The sequence below is a fragment of the Triticum aestivum genome, chromosome 7B, assembly GCF_018294505.1.
Source record: "Triticum aestivum cultivar Chinese Spring chromosome 7B, IWGSC CS RefSeq v2.1, whole genome shotgun sequence".
Taxonomy (NCBI): Eukaryota; Viridiplantae; Streptophyta; class Magnoliopsida; order Poales; family Poaceae; genus Triticum; species Triticum aestivum.
The window spans coordinates 144,699,895-144,719,229 of NC_057813.1; the positions used below are offsets into that span (position 1 = coordinate 144,699,895).

Below are 19,335 nucleotides of genomic sequence, written 5' to 3' on the forward strand. Positions count from 1 at the left end.
AATGGTGGCGTTTTGCGCTGTTACCTTGATGAAGGCATCATCGTGTAACTACTGTCAACCCACTTATGTTGTTCCGAGGGAAACCCTAGGATCTGGTCTTCCAGATCAGACGATGGCGGCATTGCGGTGTCATTTCTCTCTTGGGAGCATCGTTTGTGGAGCGAGAAGACAGAGGCATGAGGTGGAGCGGCTTCGTCTTGCATGGAGCTTCGGTGGAGATGTCAAGTCATACCTGGCCGACAGGTGCTACGGTAGCGCATACATGTTCGGCGGGTGCTACGCATGACAGATCTTCCAGAGACTTCAAGTTGTGTCGTCTGGTGGTACTTGGCGGCATGGTGCTGCGGTGTACCGGCAACAACCGCAACGTGCTCGGCAGTTTGCGTGCAGGGAGGAGGTGCCTTTGGGCGCCGTGGTGGCGTCAACGGATGGCCGCACTAACAAGGATAATGCAGATCTCTTTCTTAAAGATGGGTCAACGATTCAATGATGATGACATCTTCTAAAATGTGTGCATGTGATGTATGCTTTAGGTGGTCTGCACTAGTTGTAGGTTCTGATACGTTATGTGGATAGATCACGGACAACACCGGTTTTTTAGATATGGGGAGTGAGAGCACTCCACATTATCAAGTTTGTAGGTGTGAGTGGTGGCTTCAGATGGCTCGATGTATGTTTTTATCAGACTTTTGTTGAATAATAAATAAAAATGGTTGTATGCATCAATTGATGCAGAGGCCCAGGGTTTTAACCTCCTTTTCCAAAAAGAACAAAAACAAATGTGATGTGCAATTCTTTTTACACATATCTATATTTTGCAAAAAAATACTAATTAAAGATATGACGTTCGGTGTCCACTAGTGTTAGTTAGAGTACGTACTTGATTAAAATGGTTTCAGAAACGAAGATAAGGATAAGTCTAAACTATAAATCTGCATGATACTCTATCTACTATGAGTTGACTCGCTAATAAGCATAAAATCATCTCTTTTTTCTTATTAATATTGCACGCATATTCATCGTAAACTAAAGGAAACACGAACAAAAGACAAATTTTATTCTAAGGTGTAACAAATTAAAGGCATTGGTATCCTAAAGGAAAAAATGAAGAAAAAAACTCAAAACAAAGGATAACAAAACTTGCACATGTTGCATAGAACTTGCTCTATTCCAAAACCAACCATATAGTAGTGTAACTTTCGGTTATAAGATTTGCACGCAGATTATATGAAATTTGCATGTATACATCCATATTGTAATCAATATACAAACAATAAAACAACAATGTTGGAAATTAATCATCTATTGACACGACGAATATGAACTGCACCTCATGTCACCTCCCCATCTCACACATGCGCATACATCCACATACATACACACATGCATGGTTCCCCAACCCACACGCACACATACACATGCATCCGTGCGCACACGCATGTGCACACAAACACATATGGGGCCAGTACACACATCAACATATTTTCAGGCGACTTACAAATAGCCCACACGAATAAATAAATTATGCATATAGAATTTGCTCATAGTTTCTAACAAGTGAACTTTTGTTTGTTTCCTAGAAAGACAAATTAACCTCCTCCGTGTGTGGTCACCAGTTGTGCCATTTCCCATCACCAGCAACTGATTCCATTACGAAAAGCTACAACTTGGAATCAAACTTTAGAATCACGATTTACTTTCACCATTAGGTTTCCATGATGAGCTCATCAAAACTAGATCTCATTTGATGAATACTTTTCTAAAAAGAAACTCCAGTTTTAAAACAAAGCAAGTTCCTAGTACTAATTGCATATGAGTCAAGATTTGGTGTCAATAGTCATAGCATGTACAATATAACTGAAAGTTGATTGGACAGTCTGAAACAACCTGACCATCAAGAAAAAAATGACTACTACTCTCATTTGCTCATCAAGGCTTCTATAATAGGAATCATTCAATGATGTTCTTTGACATTTAATCATCTGTTTATAAAAAACACGCAAAAGATTAATGACTAAAGTAAAATGTGATGTAGAGCTATGATGCTTGTTTGTTAATGAATTTAGCAGCTAATCAGACACATGGGATCAGATACAGGAACATATAAAATGCTGCTATAAGACTATGAAGTGAAAGCTTGGCGCAAACATGATCAGTGTTACTGCAATTCCAGAAGCAACTAGTTTTCACCCTTTCTACCTGATAATATGGCAGGTAGAGCTGTATATAAGCCAATCCTGCTAAAACTGTACCCACAAAATAAGAGTTCTCTGCAATACTCAGGCCCCTCGAGTTTCCTTCTAATATTTGAACTTCCAGAACATTGACGAGTGAGAATCATCCACAGCATAGCACAAACTGTCAGAATCACAGTCCATATGACCATAACCCTCAGCCTCTGCTATCAACAACGCCAACAAATCCTTGTAACGAGATTGTTTCTTTTGAAGCACGCGGATGTAGGCAGATAGTCCAAGCCAATTGGTTTCTTTGCGTCTTAGCTTTAGAACTGGGCGCACATTGGATTGCAGCTCCATATCTTGCATACGGCTGACAATCAGACTATGCATGTATCTATTCATCGGAAGAAGGGATTAGAAAGTTATACCTTGTTTGATGAAATAAGTGGATAGATAGTAAAGATAAAGCACTTCAGCGTAGTTTTTTGTATCACAAATATAAATGTCGAGAGAAATGTAATACCTGAAGGTCTTCTTAATGACATGCAGCAACTCGGGTTTGCTTATGCTGGAATAAGGCATGCTCCGCATATAGCAATGGAACTTCATTGCGCATAACAGGAAGGCTTGATACATATTCAGTCTTACAGTGCCCAGTGAGTTGATATTGGAGTCGTAAAAAATGGGATGGCACTTCGGACGCATATAATGACATAGCTTGCTGCTAAGGTACTTCATGGAAGAATGCATCTTCACAGTGATCGTGGAGATGATTGTAATGCCTAAATACCTGTTTGAGAAATGTGCATACTCATTACTAGTTCTTCAACAGTTTTTGATTAGGAAAATTAGTTTGTGAATACTCGTTGAACAAAATTAAGGGGGGTAGGGGGGGGGGGGTGGACTGGATCACTGGAGAACCAGTAAGACGAACACTGCCAAATTAGGCAATAAAGCAAACAGACACCTTTGTAAAATTTACAAAATTTTGCTAACAGAAGCACTGGAGCTCGTGTGCTCTACTGTACGTTCTCAACAAGCTTTTAAAAATAGACAAAAAATCAGGAGAATCTTGTATCAACATTTCAACTTATTTAATTGCCTGTGGTTTAAAAGAAATACACAAAAATGATTAATCCAGGTTTCAACAAAAAGATGGCAGAACCACAGCGGCGGTCAAATATTCCTCAGGGCTATAAACAGGTCAACCATCCTAGATCCATGTTCTGTATCAATGAAGATGATCTCAATATTGATCAACTGAATCAACAAACTAAAACTAGAAACTGACAGACATACCTTGTATAATCAGCTTGAATTTCTAAATTTTCACAGTTTATAAGCAAACCACTCCATGGTATGAAAGTGACTCCATCATCGCCCCTGTAGATCCTATTATCGCACTGCTCGTTATCTCCAATGTTGAAATTATAACCATATTTGCTGTCATTCATGTAAGTATTGTAGTACACAAAACCTCTTCTCATCCTATTAAAGAAATTCAAAGCATGCTTCTTTGAGAGAGAGATAAACATGAAGTCATCAATGAACCTCATCATTAAAAATTCCGGTTCTGAAATAGCATCTCCTGAATTTCCATCACGCAGAAAATTCAATATCACAGAATTCTCAAGGTGGCCATAGTATAGGGAACAAAGGTTGGGAGATAACTTGTTTCCTTGAGCAATCCCTACTTGCTGCAAGTAAAAGTTTGGCCCAATCTTCAGAATATTGCACTTGACTTGTTCGAAAAGGACACGTTGAAGCTCTTCCTTCCGGATTGTACTAACAGTTCCCTGATTTTACACAAAAGGTAGAGCTTTAACATATTCTGTTGGTGAATACTTTTATTCTGTGTAAGAAACAAACAATCGGAAGTAAACAGATTGTCAAAAAAGATAGAGCAACAGCATGGGCAAGCAAAAACTGAAAACATGTTCCAAAATCACTTTCTACTCCCTTAGCCCTTCTCTCAGCTAATGGACCATGGATTTTAACTGTGGTGAAACTTCAATCAAATTTCATGAAACTTGCATATCTTGGTAGACGACGAAACATAGCAATTACCTGCCAAAAAATCGGTCAAATTTGGAAAATATAAGCTCATCATTCACCGTCCTCACAAAGGCAAGACACCTAATCTGGTATGTTCGTGTATTAGGTTAACAGACCAGATGACAAATGTGACCTATGCAGATATACTATAAATCTGATTGCTCAAGAAGTTCCTAAGTGATTTTCTGAACATGGATGGGTAAACCCTTTTAGAAGCAAAGATTGTATGCATGCATCATGCATCAATGCAATTGTGTGATCACAGCTTTACTTACCAGATGGATTACATATTTACATTAAAGAACTCACCCCAGAAGTATGTGCCAGAATATTTAACATCGCTAGCAGATATTTTATTATTTATGTTCCATAATTAGTAGGTCCTGTGAAAAACTTTTCTTTTTTGCATTAGACTTCCATAGACATGAAGGTGGAAATGCAAAGCTGACCCCCTAACTAAATGGGATAGGCAAAACATTAAGATCTCAGTAGCTTCCGCCTTTAGTAACAAGCATTTGCATATTCAAGTGGTTGTTACGTATACTTAATACCAGTCACGTTCAGTAACAAGTCAAACCCCAGAACAAATGAAATGAGCTCTGATTCAGTACCTGATCAACTAGAATGCCACCACCTGATGATGGCTGAATTGAGAAATCATTAATTCTGTTTCCATTGCTGACGGAGACATTTGAATCAAAGCGGTAAGCCACATTCTTAGACCTACTGTAAATTACTTTGGTACATTTTCTCAAGGCATACTCATCACCTTTCAGAACATCATCCATAATTTTCAGTAGCACGTCATGATTAACACAATCAAATGCCTTGGATACATCAGCAACCACAATATATATCTTTGACTCTGTCAACTGTCTTCTTACTGAAGACATAAAACTGGAAAGGTTTTTGTAAACATCATCATAATCAAAAACAGAAGAACCAAACATCTCTGGGTTATCAGCCCTTAATTTTTTAATAACTAAATGACACTTGTTGAGAATACCATCCTTTGACTGAGCTTTAAAATTTACTAATGGTCTGATATCCTTTGCTTTTGGAAGAAATCTCACTCTTGAAGAACGGTACAAATGTTTTATTGCTCTCCTCGATGTACCACACAAAATCTTGAAGCTCTGCGCCTTTAAGGTAGCAATAGTATTGCTAGTTAGGTTCCTCCACACTGACTTTGGATAATAGAAAACATCATATCGTTTTGTTTCTCTTTCTGTAACATAAAAGTATGTATTGATCAATGGGATCACAATGTCAGAAAATAACCAGCTAATCCAACAATGCAAGAGATTGTTCTGTTTCTGCTCCTCTGTGCCATTTGACAGCCCAGTCTCTTCTCCAAGTAGTACAGAACAAATGCAACTAGTGAATCCAATTTTTGATAGCCAAGAATATTCTGGTGCTTTCAAGTCACCAATACAATCAGTTACTTGAAATGTTTCAAACCTACGTAACCTTATAAACTTCCAAATGTTCATCCTTAATGATCTCTTACTAGAAGGATTCCCTAACAAAGGCTGTGGTATGATACGTGTCAACACTGCCCAGACAAAGGATAGTACTTGCTGATGTGTACTGTAAGCTTCCAACTGAGCAAAAGATTCACCACAATATGCTGATTTTCCTCCTCTTGAATATTTTATGTTGCCTGAAGGGAACCCATCTTTTGCCACCTGTTTTGTATTAAAATTTAAAAGAGAATATGGAATCATTGTTCTAGTTTCACATTAATACATTTGTGTCATTTTGACCAAGTAAACAATATACCAGCCTGTGTAGAATGAAACGTCCAAACACATACACAATGCTGCATGTTTCACCAGCATAACAGTTAAGAGGCCAGTAAGTCATGCCCTAACAAAAACATTTTTTCCCTAATCTAACCAGATGAAAAGTAGGAGGCGGATGTTTCTCCTCTCTAAGAGTCAAAGTATATAAGCAGAATCAATTATGCTGAACCAGTGACAGTGGGCCGTAGTTTGCCACACTTGACACTAGATTGTGGCGAGCTGTAGAAAGCAACAAAAACAAGCCCTAAAATTTCAACGGTTAAAGCAAATAACTATAGGATAGTTCAGACAAAAGGATAAGAGAAAGCAAACTAGCCATAAACAATTTCATTGTTTGATTCTTAATAATAGTACTCAAAAGTGGTTTAGTTGTTCAAAAGTACCTTAGACTTGACAGAACAATGCTTCAGAAATAGTTTCTTGTACTGGCAATGTTTAGAATTCCTTATGAGATTTTTCACTAGTTGAAGCATCCAATGATACCTGGTAACAGGAATCATTAACCATTTACAATAATAGAGCTAGATAGATGAAAAATCGAAAAGATGAAGTGATGAACATATTATCCTGCATAAGTGTGACAACGAGGGAGAAAGTAATATCTTCAGAATAACGATGTCATGGCCTCCATTAATGCATTTGCAGTGGCTTACATAAGGTTAACATGTTTGATTAAAAAAAGGATGGGAATGGAGCAAAAATACGGAGACATTTTTAAATAGTAGTGTATAATGTATCTATCTCCACATGCCCTTTAGCACAAAATATAATGGCCCGCGTAAATGTTTACATGTATGTTATTGCAATAGAGGAAAACTGATCCATTCTTTCCTGTTAATAAACGAACAAAATTGTGTTATGACACACCACCCAAATCCAATGGTGACAAATTTAAACCTTTAAGATACTTTATTCGCCTGGCAGTAGGCCACTAATAATTGTCCTTACTTTGGATTAGTAAGTTAGATAAAATATGTAGTACCTCAAACAGACATGTTCAGTAGTACCATGTGTTTGACAGAGGAAGGTGAAATTGAGATCCTCACGTGCAGTCTAAAGCTTATGTGCAAAGTTACGCAGAATGCTGAAATGATATGTTGGCTAGTGGCAATATAGTACAAATTAAATCTGTTGACTCACAGGCAATTAGAATTTGGTGTGGAAGATCCATGGCAATCACATTGGACGAACTTTATGCAGCATTCCTTGATTCCAAATATGCGCTTCAATAAAGACAGTGCGTCTGGTCCTTTCCTTTTATTTGTCAAGTCTAACAGTATTAAGGAAAGTTTGAAGAAGATACTATGACAAATTATATATACAGCATACATATAAATACACAGTAAGAGTTGCCAAGTGTCACCTGTGAACCTCCAAATGTCAGCATTTCAACAATCTAGTGCTTTAATTTTTTTCCATCATGTAACATCTTGTAAAATGTAGGTCCTCAAAAGATTAAGTATAAATTACAGAGGAAACACATGCAACGAAAGAAGTATTAACATAAAACAAACCAAACACATACCAGAGCTACGAAATAATATCCACAAGACCTTTTTAGCAAAAGAAATTAGCCTGGAATGAACTGATTTTGGTTTTTCATATATCACACAATCATGCATATAATTTGAAGGGAAGACTAAGAAACTGATTAATGTAAACTACTCCCTCCGTCCGGAAATACTTGTCGGAGAAATAGATGTATCTAGACGTATTTTAGTTCTAGATACATCCATTTTTATCCATTTTTTCGACAAGTATTTCCGGACGGAGGGAGTATTTACAAGTTATTTGGAACAATTCGGAAGTTTCCTCCGAGTAGCATAGTATAGATAATGAAAATTTGCAACTAGGTGTTAGTTCCGCCTACAAAATTTTGAACTGATTTACCCTCAGATCCATAGTTGCAACTTGCAAGCCTCATATTTCATGAAAATATATTCAGATACACATCTCTATCAAAATAGAAACGGTATATTTTATTTACAATATGGCTGAACGTCTGTAAATCAGATGATGTGGTCAATGGTCACTAGGAAAACGTTACAGTGAGTACACCATACGAGATACATCGCAAAATTATCAAGGGAAGGGTGCCAACATACTGTGACAAGTGACATACATATGGGGAAAAGGCTCCAAAAAATATCCCACGTTGCTATGTAAGTCACCAATTATCTTATCACTTCCACACAGAACCAGCATGCTCCCTCCACTGATACTCGCCCAACAAGACGAAAAAACTGAGAGTAGGTTTCGTTCTCCACTTACTGCAACTTTAGAACTATTCTGTTGACAATAATTGCAGGGTGCCATTTCAAGAGATTGACACACTTCGAGCTTTGACAGGTACTAAAATAGCAAAAGGATACTGCTACGATGGAAGACATTCTCAGATAATCCTTTGTTATAGAAAATGGCCTGTCTTGGTATCAAAGAATCTACTGACACACATTTCGAAGCATTCAACATTAAGCAATTGAAGCAGATGGAACCACTCTGCAAGTAAAAAAAATATGTTGAGGAAACAACACCAACATAAAAACTGCAAGTGGTTGTTTAACAAGCCAATTGATCAGTGCTTCTAATTTCAAGAGCACTCCAAGTAGAAACACACAAAGCCCATTATCAAACAGCAGATAGCAATGTCCACAAAAATCGCAAAAAAAGAGTCACGTGCTGCACTTAGTAGGTTGCAGTTTTGGCAAGTTCCGCCGCTGGGCATACAGTATTCGCCTTTGGTGGTGACTGGAGAGGTAATGTATACCAGTGACTAATGCTGCAGCTCTAGAGTTTAATATCCCTTTCGGTATTATTGATCAAAACACAATGGTGGCCTCTCTTTAGAGATTAAAAAACATGAATCAATTCATCAGGATATGGTAAGCAGCTAAATACTTGGAAACAAACTCAAGCTAATCAATCTAATTAGATAGATATCCTGGCTGACTTGGCTATAAAGTCACTATCCCTAGGGGGGCGGGCGGCAGCACTCATATGAGCAGCCCCGCACACATTTACCAATAGAGAAGCTTGTCCAACATCGTCTGAGATGGTTTGACCGTTTGAGCATATTCAGCACAGGCCTCCAAGAAGCTCCAGTGCATAGCCGAAGGCTAAAGCGTGCTGATAATGTCAAGAGAGGTCGGGTAGACCAAACTTGACATGGGAGGAGTCCGTAAAGAGAGGTCTGAAGGACTGGAATATCACCAAAGAACTAGCAATGGGCAGGGGTGCGTGGGAGTTAGTTATCCACGTGCCAGAACCATGAGTTGATTTCAAGATCTTATGGGTTTCAGCTCTAGCCTACCCCAACTTGTTTGGGACTAAAAGCTTTGTTGTTGTTGTTGTTGTTGTTGTTGTTGTTGTTGTATGGGTTAATGAGATCTACTAGAGATGCCAGGCTCACCCAGCAGCAAAACTTTGCACAAGTTATGTAGAGAAGCTGATTTGGGTACACGGTCATATGGAATTCTAAGAAAGGGTAGTATATAAGCCCAATGACAGGGATGTTTTGTTAAAAAAAAAGGTAACCAAGCCAGTAATAAATCACTAGAAACATGCGTGTAATTATCAAGCAAAAATCAAGGTATCAAATGAAACAGGAACGGGAGAATGCATATAATCCTGAAGACATGGACTTGACTAAAATCACAAATGGTATCCTGCAATAGCACATCATAGTTCCAATTTTATGACTAACAAATATTCAATGCCCAAAAATATGATTTTCATATTGTTGGATAAGTGAGCAACTAGTATTTCCTGAGGGCCAAAGGCCATTACATATACATGTGTGTCAAAGTGCAGAAAACCCCTTATACAATGGGGATATACCGAAACGGGACTATACACATCTAACACCCCCCCGCAAACTCATGGTGGATCAACAACACTGAGTTTGGAGAGGAAAAAGCCGTGCTACGCTCGAGTCTGTGCCTTGGTGAAGAAGTCCGCCAACTGTAACTCAGAGGGCACATAGTGAAGAGCGAGAGTCTGATCCTGCACAGCAGCACGCACAAAGTGGGCATCCACACCGATGTGCTTGGTGAGCTCATGCTTCACCGGGTCACGCGCAATACTGATAGTGCCAGTACTGTCTGACAGTAAGGGAGTCGAGGTAGTAGCAAACACACCAAAATCCTCAAGTAACCACCGTAACCAGATCACCTCAGCCGTCAACATCGCCATGGCTCGCAACTCAGCCTTTGTACTCGAGCGAGAAACTGCAGTATGTTTCTTTGTCTTCCAGGCAATAAGAGAGCCACCAAGAAAGACACAATAAGCAGACAGCGAGCGTCGATCAGAGGGGTCACTAGCCCAGGTAGCATCAGAATAGGCCTGGAGCTCAAGAGAGCTGGAGCGGGGAAAGAAAAGGCGCTGAGGGATCGTGCCACGAAGATATCGTAGAACACGGAGGAGATGACTATAGTGGACAGAGGTGGGGGCTGAAACAAACTGACTCAGGATGTGGACAGGATAGGAGATGTCAGGGCGCGTAACAGCAAGATAGACAAGACTGCCAACAAGATGACGATAGCAAGTGGGATTAGGAAGAGGGTCACCATCGGTGGCACGAAGCTGAACGTTGAGCTCCATAGGAGTCACAACCGTGCGCTCATCACCGTGAGCAGCGCGAGCAAGAAGATCCTGAATATATTTTTCTTGGGAGATGTAGAAGCCATCAGAGGTCGAGGAGATCTCAATCCCAAGAAAGTAGCGAAGTGGACCAAGATCAGTCATAAGAAACTGGTCGCGAAGGCGAGCCTTAACAAAGGCAATGTAATCAGTGTCGTCACCAGTGATGATCATGTCATCAACATAGAGAAGGAGAAGAGTCCGACCACGAGGAGACGTGTGAACAAACAGCACGGGATCATGGTTACTGGGCAAGAAACCAGCGGCGGTCACCACAGATGCGAAGCGCTCAAACCAGGCGCGAGGGGCCTGTTTGAGACCATATAGGGAGCGGCGAAGTCTACAGACCATACCATCAGGAGCATAGTACCCCTGTGGTGGCTGCATATAAACCTCCTCACGCAACTCGCCATTGAGAAAAGCGTTCTGAACATCAAGTTGAGAGATAGACCACTGACGGACAGAAGCCACAGCAAGAAGAGTGCGGACAGTGGTCATGTGAGCCACAGGAGCGAATGTCTCATCATAATCACACCCCTGCTCCTGCTGAAAGCCACGGGCCACAAGACGAGCTTTGTAGCGCTCAAGAGAACCATCGGAGCGAGTCTTAAGCTTGTAGACCGGAGCGAATGTCTCATCATAATCACGCCCCTGCTCCTGCTGAAAGCCACGGGTCACAAGACGAGCTTTGTAGCGCTCAAGAGAACCATCGGAGCGAGTCTTAAGCTTGTAGACCCACTTGCAGGTGATGGGACGGACACCGGAAGGGAGGGGAACCAGATCCCATGTGCCAGAGCGCTCAAGGGCAGCAAGCTCCTCGGCCATCGCAAGCTGCCATTCAGGCTGAGTCATGGTAGTGCGATAGGAAGTGGGCTCAGTCAAAACAGAGAGACCGTACCAATCAAGGGAGTAACGATCAGGCGGAGGGCGAGGCCGAGCACGGAGGTTATGAACCGGAGGAGATGTGAGAGGAGGTGCATCAGAGGTGGAAGGCTCGTCAGAGGAGACATCCTCGGTACGAGAGCGTCGAGTATAGTGGAGAGGAAACAGTGAGAGAGGGCGACGGACTGGAGAGGATGGGGGAGAGGTGGAGGAGGAGGATGGAGAAGACGGGGTCGGTGGTGAATGAGAAGGAATGAGAGGTGCCAGAGGAAGAGGTGACACATGAGGCACATAGCAGGGTGTATCGGGAAGGAGAAGGAAAGAAAGGTCGTCCACAGAGAAACTCGAGGAAAAAGAACGTGGGTAGTAAGAACGAGACTCGTCAAAAGTCACATCACGCGAGATGCGCAAGCGACGACCCACAGGATCCCAACAGCGATAGCCCTTGTGCTCATCACTGTAGCCAAGGAAAACACACTCAACCGACTGAGCAGTCAGTTTGGTGCGTTCTCGGGGGGCAAGAAGAACATAGCAGACGCATCCAAACATACGAAGAGCTGAATAGTCAGGAGAGCGACCAGTGAGACACTCCATAGAAATGCCACCCTGCAAAGCAGTCGATGGTTGAATGTTGATGAGATAGGTAAATGCGGAAACAACCTCAGCCCAAAAATGGGGTGGAAGGGAAGCAGCAATCATCAGCGCACGAGCCGTCTCAAGCAAATGACGATGCTTTCGCTCGGCAACACCATTCTGAGCATGAGCACCAGGACAGGAGAACTGGGCAAGAGTACCCTGTTCCGCGAGAAAACCACGCAACAGCTGAGAGATATACTCTCCAGCGGAGTCAGCACGAAAAGTACGAATGGGCGTGGCAAACTGGGTGTGAACCATGGCAGCAAAACATTTGTATATAGGGAGAACCTCGCTACGAGATTTCATGAAGTGGAGCCAAGTGTAGCGAGAGAAATCATCAATAAACAAAACATAGTAGCGATGACCACCTTTCGAATCAAAGGGAGCAGGACCCCAGACATTAGAATGAACTAAGTCAAAAGGGCGCTGAGATACAGACGCACTAGTAGGATAGGGTAACTGATTCTGTTTGCCAAGTCTGCAGCCATTACAATGTAAGGAGACATCTCCAGATACAAACCCTAAGAGGCCCTGACGAACTAAGGAAGACAAGCGAGAGCCACAGATGTGACCAAGTCGATGATGCCACTGCTGGAAGGACGCAGACGAAGAGGCAGCAAGAGCATGAGAGCTGGCGGAAGTGGTGGCAGCGGAAGGAACACAAAGCCAGTCAACCTCCCAAAGGCCCTCTGACTCACGGCGCCGGGGGCCAGCACCAACCAAAGTCTTGGTGCGACGATCCTGAATGGAGCAAGAGTCGGTATCAAGAATGACACGACAACCAGAATCAGTAAGTTGGGCAGCGGAGAAAAGATTCATGGTAAGGCGAGGAACATGTGAAACGCTCGGAACAGAAAAGGATGGAGTGGAAAGAATGCCACGACTAGCAATAGGAAGAGATGTGCCATCGACAGTAAGAACATTAACAGGCGAATCAAGAGGTCGGAGAGAAGACAACGCGGAAGAATCAGAAGACATATGAAAGGAGGCTCCAGAATCCAGAACCCACGAAGATGTACCTGACTGTGTAGATGCCTGTGATGACGAGGAGGAGGATGCAGTCACGGCAGCAGCAGAGCCAGTCGACGAGGAGTTTGAGGAAGCAAGAAGACGCTTGAGGCGAACAATGTCCTGGTCAGTGAGTGACGGAGCCGAGGAAGACACAGGAGGCCCGCTGGAGGAGGAGCGCCTCTGGTCTCGCTTCTTCTGGCGACAATCAGACTCTGGGTGACCTGGCCGGGAGCAGTAACCACAGACGGTGTCACGGCGCGACGTGCCCTTCTCAGCATAAGGAGGACGGCTCACTCCCCCTGGAGGAGTGGGCAGGAGCGGCGGAGCAGTGAGGCGAGCAAACGACACAGGAGCCCGGGCAACCAAAACTGACGGAACCAGAAGCAACCCAGCAGAGCGAAGGCGGGTCTCCTCAGCACGAAGCTCAGCAAGTATCCCCGAGATAGGAACACGACCACGAGCAAGCAAGTGAGCACGGCGAGGCTCAAACTCGGAGCGGAGACGAGATAAGAACTCATGGACCCTCTGAAACTCCAAGTCAGACCTCGTAGTCTGGCAACAACAGCAAGTGCCACAAACAACTGTCCGCAGTGAGTCAAGCTGACGCCAGATGGCAGAGCACTGGGAATAGAACTCATCCACAGACGAGTCACCCTGCTGAAGAGCATGCTCCTGACGCACCACAGAGAGGTATAGAGCATCACCAGAGGGCTGATAGCGCTGACAAAGATAGGACCACATCGCTGCAATAGTGCCGAGGCCCATGAACTCCGAAGCAAACTGAGGTAGGACACTTGCAGTAAGAATAGCAGCAGCTCGAGCATCATCATTGCACCACTGAGTATAAGCAGACAGATCATCCCGGTAGACAGAGAGAGCATCAGAATAGGCGGATACCTGTTGATCATAAGCATCAACAGCAGCATCATAAGAGCCTTGGCTGCATCCCGATCAGCCTGAGAAGCATCAGCAGCAAGCACCGGCGGCACCGGCGGGATTGGGGCCACGAGCGCAATAGGGCATGGCGGACAGGGGACCTCGCCAGAAAGAACACCCCACAGAAGAAGACCACGCATATGGATGCGCATGAACCCCACAAACTCAGCGTAGTTGGTGCCATCGAAGATCACCGAACACCGAGGAACAGCAACATAGCCCGAAGAAGACATAACAAAGGCTTCTTTTGCTTTCTCTGTTTTTTTTTGTTTTTTGTTTTTGTCAACGCACGGAAGACAGCCGATCCGGATCGGGCTGCAGAACGAGCGAGCCTGGCCCCGCTCGATCTGAAGGAGGGGCGCTGGGGCGGGCAGCCTAGCCCCGCTCGATCTGAAGCAGGGGCGCTGAGGCGAGCAGCCTGGCCCCGCTCGATCTGAAGCAGGGGCGAGCAGGCGGCCTGGCCCCGCTCGATCTAAAGGGGCGCGCGGGCGGCCGTGCTCGAGCGGAAGCAGGGGCGCGCGGGCGGACGAAGAGGGCACCTGACGCAGGCAGCCGAGCACAGCGGCGGACGAAGAGAGCCGAGAGCGCCGGCGGCCGGTCAGGACAAGAGCGCCGGCGGCCAGGGGCGTAGAGGACAGTCGGATCCAGAGACGGGGTCAACCGGCCGGAGAAGGAGAGCTCCGGGCGCAGGGCGCCGGGTCCGGCCAGCGACGGACCAGAGCAACCGGAGATGAGGCTGGGCCGGCAGGAATCGAGGTAAGCTAGAGGGGCGCACGGAGTTGCGTCGTGCAAGAGAGCGAGGCTAACCTAGCATCTGATACCATGTTGGATAAGTGAGCAACTAGCATTTCCTGAGGGCCAAAGGCCATTACATATACATGTGTGTCAAAGTGCAGAAAACCCCTTATACAATGGGGATATACCGAAACGGGACTATACACATCTAACACATATGACTGATTGAGAAATAGTCACAACAAAGATACGGTTTTCTAGTCTACTTTTTACCAGATGCTGGTAAAATATGCGGTTTGACAATGCAAGGAGGTGCTATTGAGGATTTATCATTCCATTGTCTCACCAACATGTGGCCATAAGATCAGCATGTCGGTGAGGCACTAAGTGGAAAATCTTTAAGTGCCAATATTCGCATCTTCTATTTTTCTCTCATCCAAGTTATTGCTTTTGACACTACTATATAACTTGGAGACTATAATGTTACAACAGTAGACAAAAATCAAAATGAATGGAATAACAAATGATTTAGGAAGGTAGACGGAACTTGAGTGTAAGCACGAAAGAAGCGGTAATAACAAATAACAGGAGATTGGGAAGGAACTGACGTTCAGTTGTGAGTAGCTGGAGGGTCCTACTTTGGGACTTGTACATTGGACTCCTGATTTACAGTAACCACAAAATAGATCCTGGGAAGGACTAGTATCTGACACAGAACTAGGTGACTTCTTTAATGACAGGACGGGTACATCACATGGCTCTTCAATTTGTGAAACAAATTCATCATTGTTCATTCCAATAGAAATGTTATCTGCAGTACGCTTCAAGGAGTGTGTTTGACCATTCACTCCAGCAGCTGCGCCATCTGATAAGAGATTACACACAGCATAATTACTGTTGTTTAATTTACTTAACTCTGTTAACTTATCTTCATTACAGATCTGCTTCCGCTTACTGCGGCGCTGCCAGCTGTACAATCTTTTTCTTTTCCTAGGCTTCCGGGTAAAGCAATTGGAACAGTTACATCCATCACTTGAACAATTAGGCTTTATAACTCTTTCAGCATCACAACTTCCAGAACTTTGTAGAGCATCACATTTCTGAGTGTTATCTGAACAGTAAAATGCAGAGTCTGAACTGTTGCCACGATTGCCTCCGGTTATGTTTAGTTTCATCTTTGCATTACGCAACACGTGGCACTGAGATCACAAAGACATGCAGTATCCAATCAGTTTATTAGAATAAAATATACCACAGCATTCACAGTGTGCTTGTTTGATAAAAGAACATTCGGCGGTGAGGTCATCAAGATATTTTAAACATATAGTATCAAAGAACATTATCAAGAAAGCCAATTCCTGGTTGAAGAAAACTCGGGAAATGGTAATGAATTTTACAACAAACTGGGTGCGGCCATCTTGATTATTTGTATTCAAATGCTTAATCAGTTTGTTTACTTTTAAAATGCAGCTATGAAACAAACCAGAGTAAACTACCAATTGTTTACACCACATAAAGAAAATTCAAACTATTAAGAGTAATACTAATACAACATTGTTTTCCATCCCCAACGAGCATGTATGTAGAATTGTTTGGAATGAAAAAAATGGAAGATTCTCTCGGCTATTGAAAACCTGAACCTGCGTGAGGAGCCTTATTTCCATGGCAGAACATCAGTCAAATAAAATTTATAATGTCATTTGGGTTAGTAACCACATGCTAGGCCCGGTCGCCCATAGCCGGTTTAGATTAAGGGATAAGATCCACCATTACAATTGGATTTTTTTATTAATATGTCAATATATACTCATCTGACATAGTTTGAGTTGATAGGCCTCTATAAAGACAGGAGCTTTTGATGAATTAATCAAGCAAAAAGAAATAAATTAATTACTAGTCTCCTACATCATCCCAGTCTCTGATCTCTCCTATCTCCTTGCAGAGGAGCCGTTGTAGCTATCTTTCTGGTGGTATTTATCCGTCATCAACCCTAATGCATCGCAGTATGTCTGAATGGTTTTCGCTGTGCAAGTGCCAGTCCAGACAGGTATTATTTATAAATTTCAAAAAAAAAGACAGGTAGTATTTTTGTGTGCATGCAGAGTCATAGCCAGGTTGAAATTAATTGTAACCTGAAGAGCTTCCAGACTGGGACCAAAGACTTAAGTTGGCATAACAAGACACGAACCTAAATTAAATAATCACTGGGCCACATGATCTGAACATAAATTCTTACCGTAGGGCATTTGACTTCTATCGATCTGGATTGTTGTTTCCTTGCCATGGTACTGGCAAATATAGGCTTGTGCAGAACAATGTTGAGTGGAACACCAGTCACCTGAAAGTAATCACTCTTTTTAATGGGCAAAAAGACTGATGAATGCCTCAGAATATAGCACATGAGAAGATCCCCAATCTGAAAGACAACAAGTTTCTGTCAAGCAAAGGATATGAGGAACTTTACTAAGCAAAGAAAAAGGATTTCCTTTACACTTACTCTATCCAGGAGAATATTCCAGGATGAAGAAGAAACAAGGTTAGCCTGGCCACCCTAGTAAGCATAAAGATTTAAAAGCATTAATGAAAAATATATAAAGAGCAAAAAATAATTATACCAACGGATCAAGCATGGCAACCTTCCAATCCAAGAAAAGGTTGTCCTTAGCTACTAAGACTAAGCTCCGTATATAGTGAGGACATAGAGCAGCAAGGATTGGTTATGGAGTTTACTGGTTTACATACAATTTTGAAAAGTTTTACATCAGTACAAAGCTCGTACCATTTTCACATATACAATACAAATGTCAACAAATATGTTGATGGTCAAACATTAAGATCAAATGCACTCATCGTATGATGCCACTTATAAAGTTGTCGATGCCAAAGAAAAGTAGTACAAAACTTTGTACACAAAATTACATGGTATGTTTTCACAACTGAAGAACCTAATCTGATTACACGAATTGCAGACTGCCAATACCACACATCCACAACATCAACAACCCTTACATGAAGGGAGATACTACTAAAATGGCACAGCCTTCATCATTGGTTTTCACAACAGCTCACAATTTGTTTCTGGAGAGGTGCGAAAAATGGATAGAAAAACATACGAAGAAGGAAATGCTAGACAATAAAACGTGCGGCGGCAATTTCTTTTACATACCACAAATCATTCGTCGCCTTTCAAAAAAAAATGACACTCATCGTACGTACCTGATGGATACCATTGCAGAGGACGTTCTTGGTTCTACAGGACCGATCCGTCAAGATCCACTTTATCGTCTCCCGAACGAGCTGGGGCGTACGTAGCACAATGCAGGCAAACGAACGGCAGCTTCAGATATACACCCAACAAGAAACGAGAAATCTAGCCACCGCAAGCACGACACGAGCAAGGATAGAAAATAAATAAACCTGTGCCTGCGAGTGCCCGGCGTTCCCTGGGGTATACTGCGGCGGCAGGGGCGCGGCCGGCACGGGCTCGACGGCGCAGACGGCGCGGGTGACGAGGCGGCGGTACGCGACGGGGTCGCCGTCGCGGAGGAGGTGCGCCCAGCGGCGGCACGCGAGGCACCCGGAGGCCGCGCCGCGGCAGACGGGGCAGGGGGCGCCGGGGGGCGGGGGCGGGGGCAGCAGCGCGAGGATCGCGCGGCCGAGCGGGCGGGCGCGGGAGCCGTAGGCCAGGCGGAGCTCCGGGCGGCCGCCGAACGCGCGACGGCGGCGCCGCCGCGCCATAATGCGAGCGCGTCGCTGGCGGGGCGAGCGAGGGGGAGGCGCCTGCGGCGGGCGGTGGGCGGGGGAGTGGCGTTTGAGGCGGGATTTTGAAGAGGCGGGGCGGGTCAAAAAGTTTCCGACAATTTTTCTCCCGAGCTCTCTTCTCGTGTTGGTTGGTTCGGCGACGGTTCGTGCGCTTGCGTCGGGATTCGGGGAGGGGTGAACCTACTGTGTTCTAATTTTTTTGAAAAATCATTGTCACTTTATTCAAAGTTCATAGCTCCTTAGTAGCAATCTCCGAGCTAACACAATCAGAAAATACATGGAGCCAAGTTTTACATAGAGATCTATTACAACTTTCACTAGCTAAGACATGTGCGACTTTATTCGCCGAACGTTGCACCCAAGCAACCCTAAACTCCTGAAAAAAGCTCAATAATTCTTTGGCCTCCTCAACTAGTTGCCCATTAGTTGAGAAATCATTTGGCCCATTCTTGATCTTACTTACCGATCCCTGAGAATCTGTTTCGAGGATCGCCTCCTGGACTTGTAGTTCTTGAGCTGAGATTGGAGCCCTCCGGCATGCCAATAGCTCGGCCACCTCTGCATCGTGAGTGGAGGGGGGAAATGGCATGATCCACGGTGTTTTGTGCCAAGCGGATGTGGTGTGAGCCGGTCACGTCAAAGTCCTATGGCGCCTTTCCATTGACCAATCCACGGCAACAGAATTCAAAATGAGA

General features: G+C 43.7%; 1 protein-coding gene across 1 annotated transcript; it reads right to left on the minus strand.

Moving 5' to 3' along the window:
• Positions 1–1,898: 1,898 nt before the first annotated feature.
• Positions 1,899–18,682, minus strand: LOC123160886 (telomerase reverse transcriptase). The gene is made up of 12 exons (XM_044578733.1): positions 18,296–18,682; positions 18,095–18,175; positions 17,376–17,429; positions 17,115–17,294; positions 15,487–16,077; positions 8,413–8,539; positions 7,181–7,310; positions 6,424–6,523; positions 4,847–5,923; positions 3,480–3,976; positions 2,704–2,970; positions 1,899–2,574 (listed from the first exon to the last, which is right to left on the minus strand). The coding sequence occupies exons 1-12, from the start codon at positions 18,614–18,616 to the stop codon at positions 2,301–2,303; spliced, it is 3,699 nt and encodes a 1,232-aa protein (XP_044434668.1). The 5' UTR covers positions 18,617–18,682; the 3' UTR covers positions 1,899–2,300.
• Between the last annotated feature and the right edge of the window lie 653 nt (positions 18,683–19,335).